General features: G+C 40.8%; 1 protein-coding gene across 18 annotated transcripts in view; it reads right to left on the bottom strand.

The window, feature by feature from the left end:
- Positions 1-26,085, bottom strand: part of Tenm2 (teneurin transmembrane protein 2) — a 1,246,916-nt gene that overhangs the window by 663,048 nt on the left and 557,783 nt on the right. For 2 of the 18 annotated variants that reach the window (XM_052758564.1, XM_052758568.1), the window contains exon 1: positions 10,832-11,189. The exons of 14 other annotated variants lie outside the window; for them this stretch is intronic. In XM_052758564.1, the coding sequence (XP_052614524.1) occupies positions 10,832-10,877 (46 nt within the window). In that variant the 5' untranslated portion in view covers positions 10,878-11,189. Of the gene's footprint in view, positions 1-10,221; positions 10,390-10,831; positions 11,190-26,085 lie in introns of those variants that run through there. 2 more of the 18 variants (XM_052758565.1, XM_052758569.1) reach the window with 2 other exon arrangements.

The raw sequence follows: 26,085 nt of genomic DNA, 5'->3' as shown, positions 1-26,085 counted from the left end.
CCATCTAAAAACACAGGTGTATTCTGGAATTCAAGTATCAGAATCTATTTCATGGTAGATATGAAAAGGCAAATACAAGGTGAGACCATTGATACAATGAACTTACCCTGAAATTAGTATCAAAAACAAACACAGGGGATAGTCCTTCCCAGTGTCTTAATACGAGCTCTTACCCTTGAGTTTACAGAAGCAATGCAATTAGTTATTTGGTCAAAAGTCATCAATGAGATGAACATTATGCTACCATCACGAAGCTGGGCGGGGGGCAGTACCACTGTTATGCACAGCTAGCCACCTTCTTTTCTATTCTCACTGAGCTTCAGAGATTATTTAAGTGGGTGATGAACAGGTAGCCAAGCACGCATACAACCTCAGGGTTATGTGATGTTAGGGTGTTTAGAATAGAAGTTTGTAGGTGAGACCTAGTCAGGACAGACTTCTAGGATGTAGTGACATTTCAGCTGAGACCTACGAGGAGCCATCTAGACTGGACTGTTGAGAAGACCAAAAGCACAAGCAACTGAAACTGGTCCTATGTGACATCTAGCACACCTTGAGGATCTTCTAGAGATGGAACAGAGAAGGCAAATGTCTTGGAGGATAGATGTAGAAGCACACAGGCATGGGAGGTGGTATACAAGTGGTATCCAACTTCACTGGGAACTCTTCAAGGGCAGGATATAGAGTGTGTCTCCTCATTTATAATTGCCAACAAAATAAGTCAATTAAAGACTAGAAAAGCTCCTTCAAGATTTACAGAGTAACTCTCTGGAATGCCTTGGTGGTGGCTGAAGCCATTGTATGCCTAAAATACTTTTAAATACTATACAGAGTCACCATTAAAACATTTCTTCGGCTTTGTCTTAAACAACAAAGGCCCTATGAATGGATACATTAGCCTCTCCCCTGATCCACAAGGGGCATCCCTCCTGGTTATTTCTGACCACACACTCTTACATATTTGTGCTTTCAAAACTTAACTTAGGATTTACCACAGAGGAGATTGAGCTACGAATGCGATCTACCATAGCACAAATAAACAAACACCAGAACAGCTCATTGATGGATTGGTTTCAGATCAGAGTGCTACTAACATTTGTAAGACATATCAAGTTCTAGGCCAAGGCGTATCACCTCAACTTACAAGGAAATCATTCATTCTCAAAATCAGAAGAAATCTGAATCCATGTGGCACCATCTTCTTGGATATGGATGATGTTTGAAAGGTAGTGATAACTCTACTCTCAGAGAGTTCATGGCTGCATCCTGTCACATTCTGTACCTTTGGAGCATAAATTCTCCATGGTGAAACTTGATAGGCGTGGTCAGCAATGTAGCATTATACTGAACTGTTAATAACTTTAGCCTCATAGAGAAAATAAATCACAATTTTCTAATACCCCTTTCAACATTTAGTACATAAGAACAGATACAACTGCCACATATAAATCATCCAACCATTTATTTCTAAAATCAAGGGGCCTGACATGGCAGCTCAAATAGAAACAGTATTTAGGGTGTAACCATCAATGTTTAAAAACAATTTATCCTTCTGTTCGAGTAACATTAAAAAAAAAAAACCTCAAGATGAGTGAATCACAGCCTGTTATAATAAAGCATAATAAAGTAATTAGAGATTGGGTTTCTATCAAGGTTCTTGCCATGTAAAATGTTCATTTATCTGAAATTTGCTTAAAACAAATAGATTAGATTCATTTCATGAACAAGAATGACATGACTTTTTTGTTAACACCGATTAATGACTTCAGTTTCTAATGTCATTAGTCGACTATCATCATTCTGCCGTTTGAAAAATGGTCTCTGGAATCTGTGGGTTTCATCTCAACATGAATGTTTGTCCATTTCTTATATTCTACTGACCTCTAGAGACTACATGGGTGTGAATATAAATCACATACAATATGTGACTGAACATATACAACATATCCCTCACAAACATCACACAGATTGGGAATGAAAAAACCCCAATTATACAAACCCTCTTCATTTTGGAATAATACATCAATCTTTAGCTTTTGAACCTATCCTCTGCATGCACATTTTGTACAAGTGTCCCTTTAATACCAGGCTTGTTCGCAACACAACCCTTGTGTTCTTCACTTGGTTGAATGATATACAGGAGCCTCAGAACAGCGACTATCAGAAAAACTGATCGGATCTTTGGATTGTGACCTGCATCCACATAGGATGTAATAGAGAAACCAGACTCCCCTGCCTGAGTTTTTCTCAAAGTCAGATTTATTTTTAGATCTATTTGAGAGTAGATCATTTTATAGGAAGATCTCCCCCAACCATAGGTATTGTAATTCTTTTTAAATCTCTCTTGCTAAACACAAGAAGCACATAGAGTGTTGAGTACCTCATGTGGCTCAGGGGGCTTGGCATTGCTTTTTATCTGTGTTTACAGTACATGAATACATTCCTGAAAGTTGAATATAAAATAACTTCTAATTTCAGACTAGACTATGAACTCCTTAAGAAGGAATGCCAGGACAGGGGGTAGAGCTAGTGCTATGCTAATATTTAGAAATCAAAAGTTCCTGGGTTCAACTCCCAGTAACCTACTTCAAAGACGTATGCCTTATTTATCTTAGAATCCCTGGAACAAATTATGAGATATTAATAATATAAATTAGGAAAAATGCCACAGCATTTTCCAGGACTATACTTATACCTTACCAAGAATTTATTCTTTCTTCTGCCTCCTTTCCCTCCCTCTGTGTGTCTCTCTAAACTTAAATACAGATGTAGACATATATACGTGTATTCTGTGTATGTATGCACACACGGAAATACAAAAATATAGGTGCTGATGAATACTGCATGTAAAACGCTAAGATCTGACTGGCCATTAGTTTTTCCTTCTTTTTGTGTGTGTCTGATGTGCACAGGCATGTATGTCTGTGTGCCTGATCCTGTGGATAACAGAGGGCCCTCATGTGCACAACATGCTTAGAGAGGTCAGAAGACAATCTAGAGTGCTGCTTCTTGACTTCCATCATGTTTTGACATGGTCTCTTTGTTGTTACCTGCTGTACACACCAGGCTAACTGGCTTGGGAGCTGCAGGGATTCTCTTGTCTCAATCTCTCAATTTACTGTAGGTAGAACATGATTTATTATTAATCTCTACAGGTTCCTCATTGTTTGACTCCCCTGATATAATACTAAAAACACAATCCCTGACCACACATAGTAAATACATCCAATGTATATGCACACACCACCACACCCAGCCTTAAATGGGTTCTTGGGATTTGAACTCAGGTCCACAAGTTTTCACAGCAATTGCCTCTGTTCTGATCCACCTTCCTAGCCCATGAATGGTTTTTCTAATAATTATTTCCTACTTTTAGCTTTATATATTATATTACTGCTTAAATTCCCATTTAATAGATACATTGAAGACTATTGATATTATAGCACATCTGGCTGGACAGGAACATTTAAAAACTTAAAGCAAATTTCTTTCTAACTTACTCAATTTTAATCGAGTGATAAAAGAGTGTTTTTAAAGCACCAAGGAGACAATACCATTTTGTGTCCTTTAGCCTGTCATGTCAATTATATGTGTGTTTTATCACTTACACAGCACTATATATTTATAACTAAACAGAGCTTGTGAATTTTGATTAGGTACCTCAAAGTACTACCAATTGCTAAGGCTTGAATTTCATCAGCAGGACAACAGAAGAAAACTGGGCACTGTTGGATGAGACAGTACCATAAAGCAGGGGGTGTGACTGCAAGATTTGGAAAGAGTCCATGCTACAAGAGAAGAGAACAGAGGAAAACTGATTTCTGAAAGAATTCTGGCTCCATTCTGCAGATACGTGGCGAGGTGGCTGGTGACATCCACACCTGGCCTACAATTCAGCCCTTTCTGGGAGGTCCAGAGCTGCTTCCCATCTTCTTGCTATCTCAGCCTTACTCATGCCCAAGAAGCCCAGAGCCCACCAAGAGTGGGAAGACTTTCCAGTAGCTGAACTTGTAAAAAGAAAAAAAAGTATGGCGGAATGACTAGCACCTAGCCAGTGATGGAAATGGAGGAGTATTGTAGGAGAATGGGGCTGGAGGCACCAGTAACCTACTTTTGGATTTAACATTAGCAAACTATGCTAATCAAAATTCTGATCTAATTCAGAAGGTACCCTTGCTTGATCCATGTGGCCTTTTAGAAGACCTGCACACCCCAATTCCCAACCAGTTAATTAAAATGGGTAGCTAGCCTTATGGGAGGGGAGGGGAATTATTTAAGTCAAAACAACACACCCAGAAATTTGACCCTATTAAGATGGGTTGATTTGTTTTATTTTATCTTAGTGATTTGCTCCTTTAAAAGGCAGAGAAGAAGGTGACACATGAAAAGGTAAAGTAAGCTATCCTTTGCAGCTAGAAAGTGATCTTCTTCCCTCCAACAGTGAAATTTAGCAGACAATTTCAGTGGATAATTTTTTTTAAAATTAGACTTTTTACAACCTTCCATCTTTGACTGCTATTCACTGGCTTGGACTTTTCCCTTCCGTATCATTAGCAGAAGTGCTAATGATTAGACAAGGGTTTCACGTCAGGTAGTTAGGGAGAAGACAGAGTCAGAGAAGAAATCTGAATAATCCCTGTACTGGAAAATCAACCCCGGATAATCAGGACTGTACTGTACAGGCAATTAGGATTCTGTCCAGTTAAGAGAAATTTGTAATCCATTCAGTTTCAAGCTGGTAAAGTCACATTTCTCAAAAACTTGTATTTCGGCCTCCGATGGCTTAAAAAGTTCTCCTTACTAGATTGTCTCCAATTACAGAAATCCTTCCCAAGCACAAGGCTGCAGAAGTATATTAAACCTGCAGGGTACCATGTAGCTGGCGGTTTTACAGAGCTCTACAGCACACAGGATCCCGATGCATGATGTAACACTGCCGGAGCAATTCACCACAATCTGATAATGCTATTTGTTCAGATCACTACAGTTGTCTTACATGGCCATGTAGGTACGTGGGAGAGGGGGAGTTATCTTTGAACAGAAGGCTCAAAATATTAAGCAAAGGGAACTAGAGATAAATTCACACTTGAATATTTTCCCCAACTTGCAGCCAACCCTCCACGCCACCACCACATGCAAACACACACACGCGCGCACGCGCACAAACACACACACACAAACACACACACACACACACACACACACACACACACACACACACACACACACGAAGTAGGTCTACAGTAGATATCAACAGATCTTTGACTCACCCAGCAGTAACAGAAAAATGCAACAATCACAGATTTGTGAGTAGAACAAGCATCAGCCAAAACTGTCAGACCGAAGTCGACAGGGAAAATGCACCTCACCTTAAATACAAAGATCAACTTTGGTACAGCATCAAAATGTGATGAGTCCTTAACAAAGAGACAATAATAATAGGATTGTAGTAAGATACTTATGTCTAGTGAATACAAGGCTGCTTATGTTGTGGTATGGATTTTTTTGATTGCTGATATTTTTTCTAGATAATTTAAAATCCTCCACAAACACACAGAAGCAAGACAGTCAAATACAACATCCACGAGAAAACAGGCAGGAAAAAAAAAACCCACCTACATTGAAGGTATGAGACAATAATTTCTAAGGCTTTGGGATCTATTTTTTCCCTTGCATTGTAATGCATTCAAGTGTATGAGTGATGCCTTTTGTGTTTGATAATGTCAAGTGTGAATGTCATGGGCAGCCCCCCATCTCTGATGATATTAAAATGGTGGGAAGATGAAAAGCTTGGAAAAGTAAATGGAACAAATTAAATTAAAGTGGCTAGAGGACACAAAAAGTCATTCATCTACAGTTTGGTTCTGAGGCCATAGTGACGACCCTGTCTACTTAGGCAGGCTGGTAAAATCACTACTTCTGAGAAAAAGTGAGGCACTCCTTCTATTTAATTGTGCCAATGATTATTTTTGCACCCTCTCATTGCGAAGTCTGCAGAACACAAGAAAACACCTTATACATTTGCACATAAATGTATATTATATAGTCTGAGTAATGTCTACCACTGTGGTTGTCAGTCAAATGCACTAGGCATCAAAGAGTTCAATGTGAGGTAGTCATAGTTTATAGAAAGTAATTGACAACACAGGCAATTTGGGGAGGCAATTAGCTCCAATAAATAAAGTATATACCTTTTCAGAGAGATGAAAACTCTCAAAGATCACAGAAATCCATCATAATCAATGTCAGGAAACTGGAGATAAACCCAACGTGGATTGTGTCCAAATAGCAATAGCCTAGACAGAACACCACATCTTCTAAACTATGTGCTTTATCTTGAACAAATGGTGAAGGTTTTCCTTATGAAGATATGAAATAAACACATTTATACCAAGTCTGTCCTTAATGAGGCCATGGCATCTACAGTACACACAAGAAACTGCAATAATTACAATGGCATCTGTTTTTCCTCCTCTCAATATTTCTCGACTTTGCTACCTGTGATGGGGCTAATGCAATACCCACTGGCTTCCAGCCTTGAGAGCAGGCATTTCCTCCTCTTTTCTCAACAACATCCCTTAAAGGTAAGTTAATACCACAGTCACATTAGCAGCTTCATAGCGCTGCAATATAATTGGAGAAGAAAGTTCATCTAGACAGGTGTTTCAGAGAATCTTGGGGGGAAACTCTGCTGTGGAGATTTACATTTCTACTCCGTCCTCACTCCCATACCAACTTGCAACTACTCTACAAACTGCCAGATATCTTTGCCATGGGTACCCCAAAATTTGGCTGGTCATTCAAAGCCCACCGCTGCACTAGTATCCACCATCGCTTCGGGTCCCTGTTTCTCACATGATCCATCTGACAGTGCTGTCCCAGATTATTTTATGTTTTTATCTTCCCTCCTACTTCAAAATATCCCCTCAGCCTACACCAGCCTCTTCTTGCCTGCTCTGCTGAGGAAGATGGGGAGGGCATATTTGATCCATCCACTAGGGCTCTCCTGCTACACACCATAGCTTCCATTTCTACAAAGATGTCAGTGAGGGGCAGGCATTTCTCGTTGTTAGTTAACATTGGGCACATTTTATTCACGGCGCTTTGGATACAGGAAGTACTTTATAGATACTATGAGGAAAAAGAGAAAGAGGTGCAAACAACCAATAAAAACAAAACCAGAAAATATAATCACCCAAATGTAAGGCTTTGCCTTTTAAAGAAAGAAACAAAACAAACCAACTACTACATGTCAAACAAAATACGCACTTAAAACAGAAAAAGAAAGCTGGAATGTCCTTACCCCAGTGGACTCCCAGTGCTAATTGCAAAATAGATGTAGCTGACGCTCATGCCTTCTAAATATAAGCTCTTTCTTCCCAGGAAAAAAAATGAATGGGGGGGTATTATATCAAAACATCCTGTGGAGCACTTCACACCTCAGGAATGAAAACTGACAAAGAAGTATTTCAATGCAACAGGAAAACCCACCAGTAGAGAGCCAAGTCTGCCCAAGGTAACAAAAATCAAAAGCTATCTAACATAGGTCAGAAGCTGGGCCCGTGCGGAAGTGGTTTTGTGATGGCCAACACTCCCCTTATGTGAGAAAAAAAAATACACTTCTCTTCTCCACTGAAATTGGCTAATTGATCATATCTAAAAATAAATATTCCCATAGACAGAGGTCATTGGTTGCTTGAAATTGCATCAGTTCGTGCCTGGGTACTAGAATCCTAGGCTCCTCTGGGATGTCTTTGTCATTTTATCAGAATGATTACCAGCAGAGTAGTTCCAGTGTGGGTCCCTTCAGCTTCTAGCGCTTCTATTTGCTTTTGCATTTCTATTTCCCCTATCAAGCCTTGTGGCTTTTGCTTTGTCAGTCTGGCACTTAATATCCAATGTTAATTACATTTCCCATTCTGAGGAAAATCCTATTGGGCTAATTTTTCAACATCATATAATGAAAGAACTTCAGTGACAAACCATGTAGGTTTTCGATTGTTTTTTCACTGGTACATCTATTAAGAACTTAATATTCAGTGGGGGAAACAGTCTCAGAGCAATGAAATTCTATTACTTTAGAGGTTGCATGCTTTTAATTTCTTAATATTTCATTACATGTTGGCAACTGGTGCATATTTTTATAATGCGTTTGATCATTACTCTTCTCGGGGTATTCTATTTCAGCTCTTCCTCTGACATCATATTTGCATGTTAAAGGGTTTTAGCATTCAGGGATGGAATGTTCTGAATAGCAATGTGCAGTTAACTTGATTTTTTTTTTTAAACGGAAAACAGCAAACAGACAGTATATATGGGGCCTGGGGAGGACAATATCATTGTTTACAAATCTAAATCAAGTTTGGATAGCTTTCTATAGAACATCATAAAAGGTAATGATTCAATATAATTCATTAATTAGCAAATGAGTTTGGAGAGAAGACTCTGTTTCTTTGCCTTTTCTAAGTCTACTGTTTTTCTTCTCTTTCCTGCAGGGGGTGGGGGGAATAGTCTTTTCTTTGCTCTCCAGCAACATCTACTGGAAAAGTCAGAAAAATGCTATTTATATGAATCAGATAGTTTGAGTAGGGATCACACTGATCGCCATCTACCTAAAGAGTGCCAGCCGAACTACCATCCGGCTACAGTGCACCTCTTTGTACACACTTTAGTTCTATTTTCTTCTCTAGGAGAGACAGAGGCTCAGTTGGGGTAAGTGCACAAGGAACAACTTAAAATTTATTACTGCCTCACCTCGAAGAAGTCATTTGCACACACCAAAGTGGAAAGTATATGTGATGAAGATGGTCCAGTGCCCAGGGATGTCTTCTCGACCCTTACCACTTAGGCAAGACATCATCATCAAAGTCAGAGGGAAAAAAATCAATATTTAGGTAGACCAAGAGTTAGAAAAGAGTTCATGCAGGAAAACAGTACAGGGAAGGTGGAATTCGAGGAAAGCTACTATAAGATTCTGTAGAGTTTCTTAAGTCAAAAAGGAAAAAAAAAAAAAAAAAGCCAAAAGCAAAAAACTACATGTGAGGCCATTCTTTAAATTTGCCAGTGCCCACTGAGTCTACCCAACATCCCCAGCAGTTTCTCCTTTTATGGTTCATGTTTCTCTCTGCAATTCAATCTACAGAAAAAAATTCAGTCTGCCTGCACCTGTACCAGGACCTGCCCAGGAAACTCTGGATGTTTTCATCTGACCAGAGCCACTGTCTACTTGTTCCCCAATACCCAGTACTGAGCAGGTCCTCATGTCCTCCCTCTCAAGGCTGGATCCACGAGCTGCGCCCACAAGATACCATTAGGTGGGTCTGGCAACACAAGACACCCCAGAGCGAGGTGTTTAAAGAGCCGGTCCAGTTTAGAAACTAAGCAAGAAAACATCCTATTGTGACACAAATGCATGAAATCCCCTCTTCCCAGGCTTGCTGAACTCCACAACGCCATAGGAGAGCCGTTCTTTCTAGGGCCAAGCCTGGGGACATAGTCATCACCTTTCCATATTCTATTGCCGAGAAGCATTCTCTTAACTGAACAGTACGCTTTTAAGGTATTTCCCCTATGCCCATCAAGGTAATTTTAAAATGAACTTAAACATGTCGGGGGGGGGGGGGGTAATGCTTTTGGCCAAATTCTGGATAGAATTCAGATTCTGGTCACATTTAATTTCAAAAGTTTGCCTATTTGTGTTTTTATTTTTCCATTCTTAAATATCAATTCATTCATGCCAGCCATAATTTTTTAACAACAGAAGCAATGGACACAGTATCTATAAAGAGTGAGATTAATAGCAAATAACCCAAACTTTAAAACAACATCTGCAGCAACAAAAACCCTATGCTGAGAGATTCAAGTATAGTGCATATTCTCTGTTTGTTCAACGTGAAAATAGATATGAGCGTTTGAAAGCTTCATCCCAAAGCTTTTTAAAGGAGAAATGCCATCAAATATAATCCAGAGTTCCCATTCATCGCGCACAAAAGAAATGCCTATCTCAAGGCTACCTCTGGTAGAGGACTACAGGTATCTTAGATTTGAGGTCCTAAATCAAAGTTCCGACTTGAGTCTCATAATTAGCCCCCTCTGTCATTAAGGGGCTTAAAATCCAGAAAGCTTTCTCCAACAGCATCTCCAGAGTTAACTCCCCACCAAACTGTCATAACTCAGTTCTCCTAATTATTTACTGGATGCATTTCTAAAGCATGCCCTCACCTGATGTTTTAACTTCATATTTCATTTGGGACAACACTCCGTCTCCATTTAGGAACCGTCAACCTGCCGCAGGTTCAGGAGATTCAAGACGCGCCTCACCCACAAGAGCCAAGCCAAACACACCCAAGCCGCCAGACTTAAATAAACTCTGCCCTTTGCTGATACCTCCGGTGAGAAATTATTATAACGCATCAGAAGTTCAGTTAGAAGAAAAATTTCAAATGCCATCTGTCTCCCAGGGCTTAAGTCCTGGAGTTCAAAAGCAGTATCAATTGAATTATGCCCCCCTCCTCCCTTAGCTGTTTAGAATTTAACGTAATGCAAAGTGCTATTCTGATCAGAATCATCTTTCTCATCTCTCCCCTTAAATAAAAGGGAGGAAAAAAATCATTCCGTATAAATGCATTTACTATACAAATCTATTTTCAATTGAATTTGCTGCATGCTCTAATTCATCAAAATTAATACAGGTACTTTCTATGTTAAACAAAAGGAAGCCGACTGAAAAATCGGCTTCTGCTGCAGATGCCTTTCTCAATTACAAAACGGGTGAAAACAGAAATTTAACTAAGCCACTCGGTCAAACCCTCCGATCGGCCGGCGCTCTTACCTGCCTCAGCTGAAGGCTTCCTTCCCTTGTTAGCAGTGTGCAGCATCGCTAGCTCGCTCCAATCCTCACCACGGGCTCAAATTACACAGCTAAGTCCACCCCCTCGCCTTTCCCGTCTCTGCCTTTCTTTTCTTTCTATTTATTTTTCTTTTTTTCCCTTTCCTTTCCTTTCTTTATCAGTATTATTTTATTTTATTTTTCCAGCAAGAAAAAAAAATACTTATTGAGAGTGATTAGTTTTTGTTGTCCCTTTTAAGTCCCCCCTGCAGGAAGGAACAGGGGAGCAATGTGACGCCACCTTTTAATCTTTTGTAAGAGTGAAAAGGCAGAAAAGGAACGCTCGATCAAGCTGAGCTGCACACATGACTAAAACTCGCAGGAGACGCTGCTGCTTGCTGCCTGGCGAAAGCACCGCTAGGCTTGAGTGTAAGAGCAGGGAAGAGAGGAGTCGATGGAATGTGACAACGTTCTGTGCATCAAAGGCAGGGGGAGAGAGAACAATGAGCAAGGGAAGACAGCGAGGAGAGGGAGAGATGGAGGAAGAGGGAGGGAGAGAGGGAGAGGAGAGGGAGAGACAGGAGAGAGAGAGAGAGAGAGAGAGAGAGAGAGAGAGAGAGAGAGAGAGAGAGAGAGAGAGAGAGAGAGAGAGAGAGAGAGAGAGAGAGAGAGAACACGCACACACACGGAGAAAAGATAGAGCGGGGTTTCAGGCAGGGGACTCTCAGAATAAAGCCACAGTGCGGTGTCTGGCAGCTTCTGTTTTTATCTCAGCGAGCATGATCCGCGGCCTCTCTCATTTAGAAACACATCCGTGTATCTTCCAGGTTTGAAAACTGAGATAATCGCAGTGTGTCTCTGGTTTTGTCTGATTGGCATTTAACTGTACGGTGTACCTGTGATTTTTTTTTTAAGGGTGCATTTGTGTGCAATTTATTTCGCATATTTATTTATGTAGGCAAAAATGAAAGCTGCTAATTTCTACGGCAATTTGCAATGTAGTTTTACTGGCAGATGGAAGTCTACTTACCATAACTGCTGACAAACTGCCACGGGTAAACAAAAGAAGAAACAAATGCTTCGTCTTGATAATTGTCTTAAAAAAAAAAGCCCACCCCAAAATATTAGCACTTGCAAAAAAAACAGTGTTTCTTGGCTCAAGTTTAAAAGGTGATTTTTCTCCCTTAGTTTTAGCAATAAAGGCACAATAAAGGGAAGACATGATGTTTGAAGGAAAGGTGTTGGGAAAGAGGCCATTAGGAATAGGAACACCTAAATTCTCCCTAGTTTCCCTCCAAATGTGATGACGGATGGTTTTCTGGAGTCCTGGGGCAGAGTTTTTTTGAGTCGCTGTACCCACGACTTACACTGCATCTTCCTGCCTTCCTAGACTATTTTAAAGGAGGTTACATTTAAAAAAAAAAGTGGCAAAGAAATTATTTGCCCATTCACATCGCCTCCATTGCTACCTCACAAGCTTTGTTCCATTTCCACAGTCCCCCTGCCACATGGGGGCCAGGATTACACAGTTAAATTCCCTTAGTGACCTCTTTTATAAGGATGTAAATTGCTGATTCCAAGGTCAAGTATTTGGTAGAAGTTTGTTATTGGTGAAATGACTGCCTGTTTTTCCATGGTAACCTGAGCGAATGCAGCAGTGAGCTAGCACTAAGAGGAGACGCCCGTCCAACCTTTTGATGGACCATCTCCTCAAATCATGTGTCTTTGATATCAGTAATGTAAATTTCACACACCCAACTTAAAACACGTACTAATTCAGAAAAACTAAACAACAATAATAAGATACCCCCCGAATACTCCGTCTTTGTATTCCTACCACGTTATAGTCTAAGGATCTGTCCATGAACCCTCAGCACCTTGTAGTTTGGAATTCCTGTGTGAGCCAGATATAGAACGAGAATTGGTCCAAGAAGAATAAAACCCTCCTGCCTGTCCTAGCCACAATGTTGTATCCAAAGTGGGTTTGCTTAATCTTGTTAAAGCCAGAGCGTAATTCTTTTCATGCCTTGCCAATAGGAGGATATGTGTTTTGCTTGGACCCAAATAAAGAGGCACCCCCCATCTTGGCTGTTCTCAGATGAAACTCTCCTGATCATTAAGGCAGTACAGGGGATGGAGGACACATAGGGGCTGAACAGAAGCAGCTGGCCAAAGCGCAGAGTGCTCAGATGTACTGGGAGGGAAGCCCCAAGGCCCCGCTTGCTGAAAGGGATGTATTCCAGACTCGCCACAGATATTTTGCAGAGCATATTGGAAGCAGCAGCCACAAAGTGACATTATTGATACAGGGTCTATAGTTAAAATGAACTTTATTCAAGGGAAGAAGTGGACGGAAGAATTTTCTGACAATAGAATTTAAGATTCAGCTACAAGGATGCATCTGTTTCAGCATCACAGAAGCAGGGACGGGGGAGACTGGGGCTTATTGAACAGGGTGAGCAAAACACAGTCAATGAAAGGTAAGGAATCAAGTCGAGGCAAGACAAAATGATTTTTTAAGCTATAAATGGTTAACAGTGGTGTTGCTCATTGTGATCCCTTATGCAGTGAGGAGGTAGGTACATGTCATTTATAGCTTGCTAGATATGTATTTTTTACTAGATCTCTTGAACGAGGAGGACTCCCTCAGGTAGCTTAAGTCCTGTTAATATTTCTAACCACAATGTGACTTTCATTGGCTGACTTCTTTGCAGGATAGCTTTACACTTACCTGCTTAGACTGTTGTATAGGTTCGGTATTTACGTTCCCAGTTTGGGGATCTAGGCTGCCTGCTTGGGATCAAATCCCAGCCTCAGCTACCTCTTTGCTGTGTGACCTTGAACAAATCACTTTCTTCTCTGTGGCTGTTTCCTTGTCTTAAAATGGATATGAGTCTCTGCGCCTCATGGCCTGTCACTAGGAGTAAACAATGTGTGTGTGTTGTGTGGAGTGTGCTCTTAGCACACAACACATGCCCTGACATGACAACTTCCACATTGTTAGGAAATCCCCTGACTCCTTTAAAAATTTTTAAATGGGAAACATAATATTTAATCGTCTCAAAATGGATGACACAGGAAGACTTCTTTCCACTCTGACCTTCCTCACACGATCTAGTTATTGACACTGCCCTCTGGGTCTCTCCACTTGAATAATGTGCTTAAAACCCAACAAGTTCTACAACCAGACCAGCGAATCCACCCTCAGAGCAAGCTTTCTCCCCACACGTTCCCATCAGTGAAAATGTAAAGATCTCGGAGACAGTCTGGGTTCATTTCTTTCCTTTGTCTGTAATCAGTCCATTCCCTACACCACCAAACACCACTCCCACAGTTTTAAAAGATCTTGTGGCTTCATTTCCAGACCCCAGACTCATTCCGATTTCTGCTCTGTTCCCTCTGTTCCGGCAATTCTTTCGGGCAGCCCTTCTCTGTCAGGGCTGAGACACATGTAGGGTACAGATATGCAGTATCCATCCTGAGGACATTGCCAGGGCCCTGCCGACTCCTGTATCAGATTGTAACACCATCTCCTTTTTCAAGAAGGCACTTCAGATCCCAGTGAAGGAGAGTGACATTATTCCAGGTGTGACCTTGAATCAGCTCTAACATATAAAACAGCTAATCTGTGGCAAACCAATGCTTTCCTATTAGCGCCCTGTTAGTTGAGACACCTCTCCCCCTGTCATGACACAGCTTATTGAAAACAACCATTTGAAGAGGTTTTCTTTCTTCTCCAATTCATTCCTCACAAGCCAGAATAACCTTCTTAAAATGCCACTTTGAATGACATCTGTTCCCAATAGTTATTGATTGGCCAATTGAAAGTCTGTTTTATTTCATTATCTCACGTATCAGCTTAAAAAATCATCAAAGGTTCACAATTCCCCAGAGAATAAAGTGCAGATTTCTTTGCTGCACACTGAGTCACCTCTGTGGTTTGACACTGACTAGCCCTGTAAATGTTCTTCTATCGCTTCCACAGAAGATCTTGCTGTTCCCCAGCCCAGCACATCCGCAAGTCCTCCACAGCTTCACACACAGTCCCAACTCTCCTTAATATTCCCTCCACTCCCATCTTCTTCATCAAAGTATGAAGTATATTTAACTACAATCTCTTGATCTAAGACCAGAACAAGTTACAAGTCCTCCAAAAAGATGCCCTTGACCTTCCTGGTTTACAGCAGCAAAATTGCTTTAATCACAGTAGCTATCCGAGGGCCCTATGAAAGGTGGCGTACATCATAATTAGGAGCTTGGCTTTGGACTTTGCCCTAGGTCCAAATCCTGACCCTGGAATTTGCTTCTTAATTGTGGAACATTGGTTAAATATTTTCTTCTCTAAACCTTACTCTGCTGTCTATAAAATATGGTGAGGACTTTGTTATCTACTAAATACAGGAAAACGAGCTCACAGTTCAGATCTAGAACCTACACAATAAAGAGCAGTTAGCAATCATACAAGTGCTCTTATTACCTCTAGTTTTTAACCCTACCATGACCCACTCAACGACTGTTATTAGAACCATTTTACGGAAATGGGTCTGAGGGCTAGCAAATGGATTTACCAGATGTCACACGAACAGCACATGGCAAAGCCAAACCCTTGTCTCTTTCCTCTCTAGATTTTTACAGACCCGTGCCATTTACACAGACCTTACCCTAATACCCTAATTAGCTTATTATGATTTGACTTTTCAGGTTGTGGACCCATGTTTCCAATTATATTTTAAATGAAAGGAGAGCACCACTCATGTTTGAGACATCTCTGCCTCTTTAGTGCCTTCCATAAATCTTTAAACGAAGCAGCTTGCTTACTCGGTAAATGTTTGTGGACTGTTTGATCATCTGTGCTCATGGGGATTAAAGTTTTCAACCACATTGAAATTCCAGGACACTGTTTTGTGAGGAAATGGCTTCATCATGAACCATCATTCATGAACACCATCATGATTATACAAAATAATATAAAGGACAAACATTACATATGAATGAGCCAACAGAAATGAGTGGATCCTCTTCAGAGAAACTGCGGGGAAGTCATGTTCGTGGACCTGGCTCCTCATATGAGGTATTTATACTCTGCTGAAAATGTACCCCTCAGGCCACCAATTCCATGCACGGGAAGGGGAAGGTTAATAGCTGAAAATCATCCTTTTAAGGTTACACAGAAAGTCAAGAGTAACCGCTCAAACACTCACAGCATTTGGTAACCTTTAATTCTTCTTGTTAAAATAAGCAATAATTACCTTCTCATTTATCTTCCCGCTAGATAAGTCTACATAATATTAAAACAACCCGGATCGATGGAAAAAATTCAGTTGACCAATATGTTTTCCCACGTACACAGTACTGAGCAACATTGTTGAATTTTAAACAAGTTGAATAAATGCTTTAAGAGACAGGCACAAGCATGTGCGTGCACACTTGCGCGCACACACACACACACACACACAGACACACAGATACATACACAAACCTAGTTTCTAATGTATTTGTGTATACACAAGAAAAGAAATACTCTGTGCTCCCCACATATGATAATCACTGGGACAGAGCATTTACTGTCCCATTCTGTCTTGTAATATTTGCATATGCTTCAGGAAGTAGGGATTCTTTCACTATTACTTGCTTCTGTGTCCATATGAGGCAGACAGTGAGTGCTAGGTACCCATAGGTTTGATGAATGAACAAGTGAAAGGGAAATGCTCTTCCTTCCCAATTTTGCCATTCTACACACTCTCCTTTCACACAGAATTTGTTTTCTGAGATACATGTTACTTTTTGTTCAATATAAAATTCTCTCAGCCTCAAAGAATCCTTTTTAGATTACATTAGCTCATGGTAAATGCTCTTTTCTCAAATTTCAAAGCACCCATTGCCTGGAACATTTTATTACATATGATTTTACAATTAATCTTACCTTGCCATTGAGCATGCCACAGTGTTGGTGAGCTATTTTTCTTCTAATAATTCTAGGTCACTTTTACTGGATTCATATCTTATTTCCCACACATTGATTTCAAGTTTCCTGAAGGCTGCAAGCATTGTGTTTATTTTCTGTATATTATATATTGCTATACCTTTGAGTACTACTGGGTACTTAGGATGTGCTTATAGAAAAACATGTTTATTTGGTTTTTACACTGAACATTCTGAAAGATGGTATGCAATTCCATCCTTCAGAAATTCAGGGAAGAAACTAATCATACAGTCCCTGGACTTTAAGATTTTGCTAGAAATCAGTTGGAATAGGAGCAAGACTACAGAGCACTTCTTCTAGCTGTCTCACTCTGAGGGTAGTCTAGTCCATTTATTAATATTTATTTCAATATATTACAATGTTTTCTCTCTCTCTCTCTCTCTCTCTCTCTCTCTCTCTCTCTCTCTCTCTGTGTGTGTGTGTGTGTGTGTGTGTGTGTGTGTGTGTGTGTGTGTGTCTGTGTGTGTGTGTGTGTCTGTGTGTGTTTAGGTCAGAGGACAACTTACAACTTGCAGGAATAGGCTCTTTTCTTCCACCCTGTGGGATCCAAGAACCAAACTCAAATCTTCAGGTTCAGAAACAGTTCCTTTCCTGGCTGAGCAATCTCATTGGTTCCAGTGTGTATATTTGAGCAAATGTTTTGAGTCAACCATTATTTAAGAAAATGTCATAATTACCTCATCCCGTCAGATTAAGACTCGCATGGAGGAAGCATTAGTAAACTGACCTCTGGAAGAGAGTGACTCTACCTCATCACGTATACATTAGTTGGAAGCCAGCTCACACTGACCCATCCACAACTAGTCTTCAGAGAAAGGATTTTTTTATTACAACCAGTCTCTTCTGTGGGTCATTTCTGACCCAATTATATATCTCTTAAGGGAGGTTTGCTTTTCCTTAGGGTGACCATGACAGGAAGAGAACATGGCAGAACATGTCTCACCCTGACCAGCCTTTCTCCTCTGACAAAAAGATCTTTCTCAGGGAGATTTTTCACCCACATAGTGCTTCTGTCTGTGGTCACTAGAGACTTACACTAGTGGAACTTTCTATAAATAACTGCTTTTCAAAATAAAATAACAAACATTCTCCAAAACGAAACAAAAAAAAAAGAACATAACCTTTGAAGTTTCAAAAATGTCCTTAATGTGTCTTTATTTATAAAGATAAGATGATTCATGTCCATTTTTATATCTGTTTGCAAAATAGGAATAAGTACATAATGTAATTAAAGGTTTGTATTATAGTTTTAAATTAGCTTAGTGAATATTGTAATTATGTCATAGCTTACTTAGCCAATTAAAAGCAATTATTTTGTTTATAAAATTGTGAACATAATTTACCATGTTCTGGCAACTTGCCTTTTGTCTGTGGATCAGAAGTCTGTCTTTCCTATTTTTCATTTCTGTCTTGCATGGTGATTTGAACAAGCTCCTCAGTGAAAACCAAAGTAGTGGCCTCCCAATCATAAAGCAAAAATGGAAAAACCAATCAGGAGAAAAGCTCAAGTCTCTGCTTCCCATGGTGGACCGAACAGAGCTGGCCTCAATGAAACGCTAAGTAAGAATTTATGTTCCTCTCCATTGAGTTGAACACAGGCTTTGGTGGACTGTTTGGTTCTTGTTACTGATGTTTTTCAATATGGAACATTTGAAAGCATCCAACCAGAAGTTGCACAATGATCACAGCCTTGAACGTATTCATCAGAAAAACGCATTCACTGCTATGGGTTTGCTTTTGACTGTAACTAGTGCGCGGCACTGTTTGCCAGCTTCTTCAATACTCTCACCCATGACAATCACAAAAGCAATTCACAACCTGACTTATCAGATAGTTCTGTTTTACAATAATCTGGTTGCTATTTGTAAAATCCTGGATAAAACAGTGCAATTTCTGATGTTGAATATCTGAACAGCTCTGGAAGCTGTGCAGGCGAGATATGCACTAAAATCTGTAATGCGATGGAATTACAACAGACAGACATTCTGGAGGGTGTACACTCTAGTGCAGCTCTGGGTACATGGCATTTCGTGGTGCTAGTTTGGAGATCTGCATATAAATTCTGCATTTAGACTGCCTCTTCCTTCGGTTTCTTTAGCCCTGAATTTAACTCTTGCAATATATATTTTTTTAAAAATGGAAAAATCTCTTTAAAAGAATGAACCATCAAAACCAATAATCACCAAATCACTTTTTCCAGAAGAAAATGAGTGCAAAGATGTTAATTCAATAATTTATTTTATGAGCCTGCTCCTACATCTCTCTGTACTCTGAAAGAAATGACATCTTTCTGATGAGACATTAACACACACACACAACACACAAAGTAGTGATTTTAATGGCTGACAAATTTCCTCTTACATGGGGCTTACACAGTAATAAACAAACCACTTTCCTAGTGATTAAGTTGCGCAGATGTCAAAGGCTAGTGCCATGGATGCCCTCTTCAAATGCAGAGGCACTGGTTCAATCCTTTGGGGGTGTTTTGCTAGCCACACGTTACTGCATGAGAGCAGTGGGAACAGCATGTACCACTGAGAGGCAGTATAGTGCAATAAAAAGTTATCGTATTTCAATCCCCAACCAGCCACCGTCTGAATATATGACACTGTCCAAATTTCTTAAACATTATCTGTCTCAACCTCTCTATCCAATATACGGGACTATTATTGCCCCGTTTGTGATTTGGTTAATGAAATGCATTAGAATGCTTATAAAGGCTTTCTTTGTGCTTCAAAAAAAAATCAAAAATTATATCCCAATGCCAAATGTTCTGAAGATGACAACCATCAATTAATAGAGTGATGTAATAAACCAGGCAGTAGTAGTCCTGGGCTGGCTGAAAGAATTAACAACGCAGCTCACCTCTGCTGCTGTGAGTGCAAGAGCATGTCCTCTGCAGAGGCTCGATAAATATTAGCTGATGATGATATTGACAGGGTGCCATGTACAGTCACAGCACTAAGTGAATTACGAAGTTTACAATTGTTCAGAAAGAGCATTGAATAATTACTGGCAATAAGAGAAACCTAGCCCTGACCTCACTTACTTTACTATGACATCATCTCATGCATAGTAAGAGGACCACCCATCTCTGGAAGTTCAATAGCCCTGTCCTCCCTCAAGACTTGAGAGACTAAAAATAAGGTCAGACTGCAGGAAAAAAAAAAATCAGAATTTGCACACCTTTTAACACTTTCATTGTCACCGTTCTGGGGCAGCCCACCCTCTTTCTTTCTGCATTATTCTGAAGCCTTCCATCTGTCTTCCATTGTCAACATTTGACTGCCTGTGGTGGGTTTGCTATGACTCGAATGTATCCTCCGCTTTCCTATCCGTACCCTTGTGTGGTTCTCTTCTACACTGGCTGTGCAACTGCTCTGGAAAAAGTCTTTGGCAAACGAGAAGTAAAGGCATGGCAAACTCTGGAACATCAGGGCTTGCACTGTTGAAATGGGGCAACTGCCGTGAAAGAAAAAAAAAACCAAAAAAACTTTTCCTTGCCTCCTAGAAGAAGAAAACCAATATGGCAAGAGGGGCAGCCTCTTCATGGAATTTATCCCTCACCTCAACCACCAGCAGGACAGAACTGTGTAAGTAAAGGCAAAACCAGCAAAAGACACGCCTAGGGAGAACAGCAACATGTGAGAATCCGAATCATGAACCAGCCCTGTTTCAAGCCAATGAGTTATGATACAGTTTGCTGTCTGCAGGTAACACCTGATATACTCCCCCTAGTGACAGAGTTGCAAAGTAGCAGCAGCGGGCCTTTTTCTAATGACAACCAGATACTCCCATTCCTCTGCTGCAGACAGCCAAGAATTCCTCGTGCCCCAAGTCTTTTTTTAAAAATATTTATTTATTTATTTATTTATTTATTTATTTATTTATTTATTTATTTATTATGTATAGTGTTCTGGCTGTGTGCTTGCCTGCAGGCCAGAAGAGGGCACCAGATCTCATTACAGATGGTTGTGAGCCACCATGTGGTTGCTGGGAATTGAACTGAGGACCTCTGGAAGAGCAGCCAGTGCTCTTAACCGCTGAGCCATCTCTCCAGCCCATCCCCCCAAGTCTTTAGAGTGTTTCAAAGACATGCTCCTGTGTTACCAGGTCTATAGCCTCCTCATCTGTCCTTTACTCTCTTCTATGCAGCTGCACAAGTTCCTAGGACTATATCTCCCTGACTATGGATCACTCTTGCAAGCTACTAATGTATTCCCCTCAATGCCATTTTCACAGGGAGACTACCCCAATCAGTCAGTTAAAAACTGCATCATGCCTCACTCCCACATCACAGCTTCTCTGTATACCACCCCCTACACTTGATATTTCTAAATCATTGTATAGCTAACTAATTTTAGTCCATGTATGGCTGATTTTATCAGAACGCAAACTCCAAGATGGTTTCCTGCTGGACACTCACACCTAGAATCTTGGCTAGTATATAGGAAAGATATATACTTGCCAGGTATTTGGTGAGTTACAAAATAAGGTCTTTGAGGTTAATTTTCCCACAGCTACATATTGGGAGTCTTCATTCAATGATGAGTAGAGAGTGCATAGATTCCAGAAGGGCGGCCAGCTAATGTGACTTACAGAGACACTCCTTGGCAGAACTCAGACGTAACCTTGAGGGCAAGGATACAGAAGGTCAAGATATTTCTTTCGGATGTAGTTATCAGCAGGTAATAAGAAGAACCCTATGGGACCTGGTATCAGAGAAGCCTTGTGGGAGAGACTATGGAGCAACCCAAGGGACACAAAGATAAAGGTACTTCCAAGGGGTAAGCTGGATGGATCTCTTTTAGAAGGCACAGCTGGTGATGTGTTTACAAGCCGCCCCCCACCCCCAAGAAATGACCCCAAATACAAAAGAAATATATCTGAGGCTTGGCCTTTTCCTGCTCTTATCGGGGCTGAGAACATAAACCAAGCCAGCACTTACAGCCCTATGACAAGCCACAGTTTTCTGGCATTTATGCTCAACATATATGAATACTAGATAGTTCATCACCATTTTCTTTAAAAGTGGACTCCTGGTTGATTTGACTAACCACAAAGCCGAGGAAGCACCGGTGATAAGCTTCTACTTGAATACCTTACTTTGTGTGCTTGTCATAAGAGAAATGCATTGAACAAATACAAGGTTCAGCCTGGCTGGGCCGCCTACAGCATTCAGCATAGGTGTGCATGCAATAATTTCCCTTAGCACAGAACAGATGAGACCCCTGATGACTTAACTCTACCCCACAGCCCCAATCTTGGTACAGATCTCCTTAGAAATGATCTGTCTTCTTTCTGACCCATACTTCATTTTTTTTTCTGATACTCAGCAATTATTTATTATCCAGGACCATATTTGTACTGTTTATAGCAACCATGTCAGCTATTGCTATGAGGGGAAAAATGCCTCTGAGGTCAACTAGATTCTTCTATGTGTGGAATAAAGGATGTTAGTTTCTTAGAGCTCTTAATATACTGCTCTCTATGTTCAATTTTCCTAAAAATGAAAATTGCCAGGAAGCAAAGAATGTGGGAGATGTACGGTTGGACGCCACTGCAGCCTGGCACACTGGCTGATGGATGATGCCCTCTGAATTACTGGGAGCACTCGCTAGCTCACTATCATGGCTCACTGTTTCAGAGAGTGGACGGACAAGAGGCAGCCCGGTCCAAGAGTACATCTCTGCCTGCTCCTTGGCACTTCAGTTGCTTCAGTTAGTAATTGTGGCCTTTTGTAAAAACCCAAACACCACCAGGCACAGCTCTGACTTCAGCCTAAGCCAAAGGATGACACTGAAACCTGAAGCCGGGATTCAGATTTGGGTAATGGTTCCAATGCATATATTTTAGCATTTGATCCCACTTAACATACAATATTTACTTCAGGATGTGTGGTGGGGGAAATGTCATTTAAAAAAAAATCTTTTAGCTTAATTACCAAAGATGTAAATGTGGTCTCACTTGCAGAATAAAGCTTCTCTTAACAATGAGGTGTAAATTGGTGTCTGCCTAATCTGTTCACAGTAGGAACAGAACCTAACACTCGCCTCCTCGCCCTGGATTTTGCAATAGTACCTGGGAAATTAATGTGTCCTTGGAAGTTCCCACAGCATTTCTGATTTGTTAAGAGAAAGAGAAAGCTAGGTGGTTCACGCTGTATCCCTCTACCTGCTGCAAGGACATTTGTTTCGAATTTCTAGCATCCATGTTGAGCTGTGGACTGAGGCTACTGTGTTTGACCTCAGTCCCAGGCATTGGAGGTTCACCCTTCTTCAGATTGTTCTCTGTCCCATCTTTTGTGGCCTCCTGCCTATCCTCAGATGGAGTGAAATGAATAAGGGAACTAGTGTGTTATTTATACAATGACCTTGGGCTCCTGGGGGAATTGAAGGCGCTATTCTTTCACTTATGATGTTTTACATTTCAAAGAGCCTAGCTCTCTTTGATATTAAAGAATGAAATGTGCAATGTAATTGTTATTGTTTTATGACCTTTAATAGGTTAATCAGGCTGCATCAGGTTTTCCACTGTGTGACTCGTTCCACAAGACATGATTTGCCTCTCAGCAGATGAATTCTGACAAAGGGGCTCAACATTAATATTTGAGGGAATGGCTATATACTGGTGTCTAAATCTTGAAGGAAAAAAAAACATAATTACTTTGCTTACTTTAATTCTTCCGTGGGTAGTGGAAAGTCTGTCAGCTTTTAGTGCTATTGACATTTTGGGCAAGATCATACTTTGTTGTTGTGCGTGGGGGTGTATCATACTTCCTGGGACATTTAACAACGTGATGGTTATCTATCCATTCAATGCCAAGGGCAGTCCATTCCCACCCCACCCCACCCCATTCTGCTGAATGACAATGTACCTTGTCTACACAATACCATGTCTCAGGAAACAAAACCTATCCCAACTGAGAAACATGAGCCTAATAATAAATGGATTGGGAGTAGGTGGGGCTGGGGTGTACTCTTTTAGCATATACTGTGCCTAGAATCCACTAGCTTAAATGACTATTAATATAATAGTAGCCAACACTTATCAAGAACTCACCATAATGAGCACTACGCTGACGACTTCCCATGTTAGATCTCATTTGATTCTATTAACAGACTCACGTGATAGCGATCATGTCTTGCAACTTACATGTAAAGAAACTGAGGTGGACAGGGACATAAATAATGTACTGAAGCTCATCAAGCTGGAAAAGCAGAGGCACCAAAATGGGTACATGCAGATCTCTACTCTTCCCTTTTTGGTTTGGTCACTGTCTGAGTATGAAAATAAAATGTACTGGGAATTGACTGAGTACTGCTGTGTTCAGGAAATGGACATACATGCCAAACAGATGCCAACAAACAAACAAAATCCCACCCCTTGAAAGAGAGGACAATGTATGGCCTCAAGTCATGTATGGGAAAATAAAAAGTACAATAATAGTACAATACAGAAATAAGTAAGTGGCACTGGAGAGGTCAGACTCAGAATGTTCAGGACCATCACATCTCAGCCTTATTGGGACCTGGAATCATCAGAGCCTTATTAGCATACAGATTTTGATTCCCAGAGGTGTGGGCTGCATGCAGCCTGGGCTGCTGACTTTCTTGCCAGCCCCTGGACAAGGCTACTGCTGGCCTGAAGACCTCACTCTAAGCACATTGCCTTTAACGCACTGGGAAATGCTGTTTCATGCTTTTGAAAAATGAGGTTCCACAGTGTATCTGGGATGCCAAGAAAGCACCAACACAGAGCAGAAGAGGGGGATGAAGAGGAGGAGGAGGAGGAGGTGGGGATTGCCTTGGCTGTGAGAGTCACACTTGTCTCTCAGCCCTTCACTTGGAACATCTATGCTGTGCCCACTTGTGTCCACTGCCCACATATACAGCTAAACATCTGCTATTTTAAATGACAAATATTAGTTTGAAGCACAAAACACCTACCCACCAAACATAACTGGTTTCTGCAAACACATTTTTATGTCTAATTTCTTACTTTTAGAAGACAATGCTTCTTTCTCTTCAATATATCATGCTACATAAAAAACTTCCCTTCTTTCAGTCCACACCCTCCACACTTATTGTGACTTGAAAAATAACAGTTGTGCTGCAGCTAACTAAGAGTCAGTATAATAGGGGGAAAATACATGTGAGAGGCCAAAAGCAAGAGGACTTTTAATCCAACGAATGTCACAATTAAAATGACAGTTATGAGGACTGTAAACTGTGTTGTTATTAATTTAGCTGTGCTCAAAAAGACAGAAATTGAGTCATGTAATAAACATTCACAAAGAAATGGTTTGGGAACTGATCTCTACTAATGGTTGTGGCCTCTTTGCCCAGACCACAGTGACCGCTGCAGATCACAAATTGTTTTGTGACATCTGGGTTTGACCATAGGTCATAATGAAGGGGATGCATTTGGAGTCACTTGGCTCTCTGAACACATCCAGCTAATTCTCTGCACACATCGCAAGAGATACAACAGAGGGAAGAGTTGCTGGGATGTAGAGATGGACCATAGTTAATGTGAAGGCTGAGAGGCTGAGACGTGGAACCAACCAATTATTGGTAATATTTTCTACTCAGATCTAAAGTGAGTGGCCTAAAAAAGGAAAGGACTCTGTGTGTGTGTGGGGGGGGTGGGGGTGGGGGTGGGGGGTGGGTGCTGGTATCACCGCCACTCAACCACTCAAACTACACTCAGTTCTGCATGTGAATGTGAGCTATGTGTCTGTCCTGGGCCCAGCCCTGGGTTATGCTGAGCACCACTCTGTCCCTTTGTTCTCAAGGTTACCTGAGGTAAAGTGTTTCCTATTCATGAGTGACTGGTATCACACCTTTATCTGGCATTGTGAAGACTAACCTGCTACTGACGATCTTGTTATTTATTTCTATTACTTTATTACGTTTACTTGATATGCAATATTTTCTTTAATCTCACACCTTCCTTGGCTCCCTCTTAAGCAACGATATCTGTGAAATTATAAGCTTAGAGCACTTCTCAGGGCTGAACAAACCAATGGTTACAATATTTAAACAGGCTTATGTGATTCCTGAAAGACAAAGCCTTCTCCAGGTGTGGGAGAGGCTCCCACCATCCAGCCAAGGCTAGCCAAGTCCCCAGGACTTCCTCACTGTCCAACAATGCAAAGTGGTCAGGGTTGGCAGGCTGGAGCCTCGGCAGGCTGGAGCCCCTAGGACTCTGCCACTGTATTTTGGACAAAGTCTGTTCCAACTTGCCAGAATCCATTCCTTTACTGTTCTGC

This window comes from Peromyscus californicus, unplaced genomic scaffold (genome assembly GCF_007827085.1).
Source record: "Peromyscus californicus insignis strain IS unplaced genomic scaffold, ASM782708v3 Scaffold_3__1_contigs__length_106647218, whole genome shotgun sequence".
Taxonomy (NCBI): Eukaryota; Metazoa; Chordata; class Mammalia; order Rodentia; family Cricetidae; genus Peromyscus; species Peromyscus californicus.
This window is presented reverse-complemented; position numbering and strand designations above follow the sequence as displayed.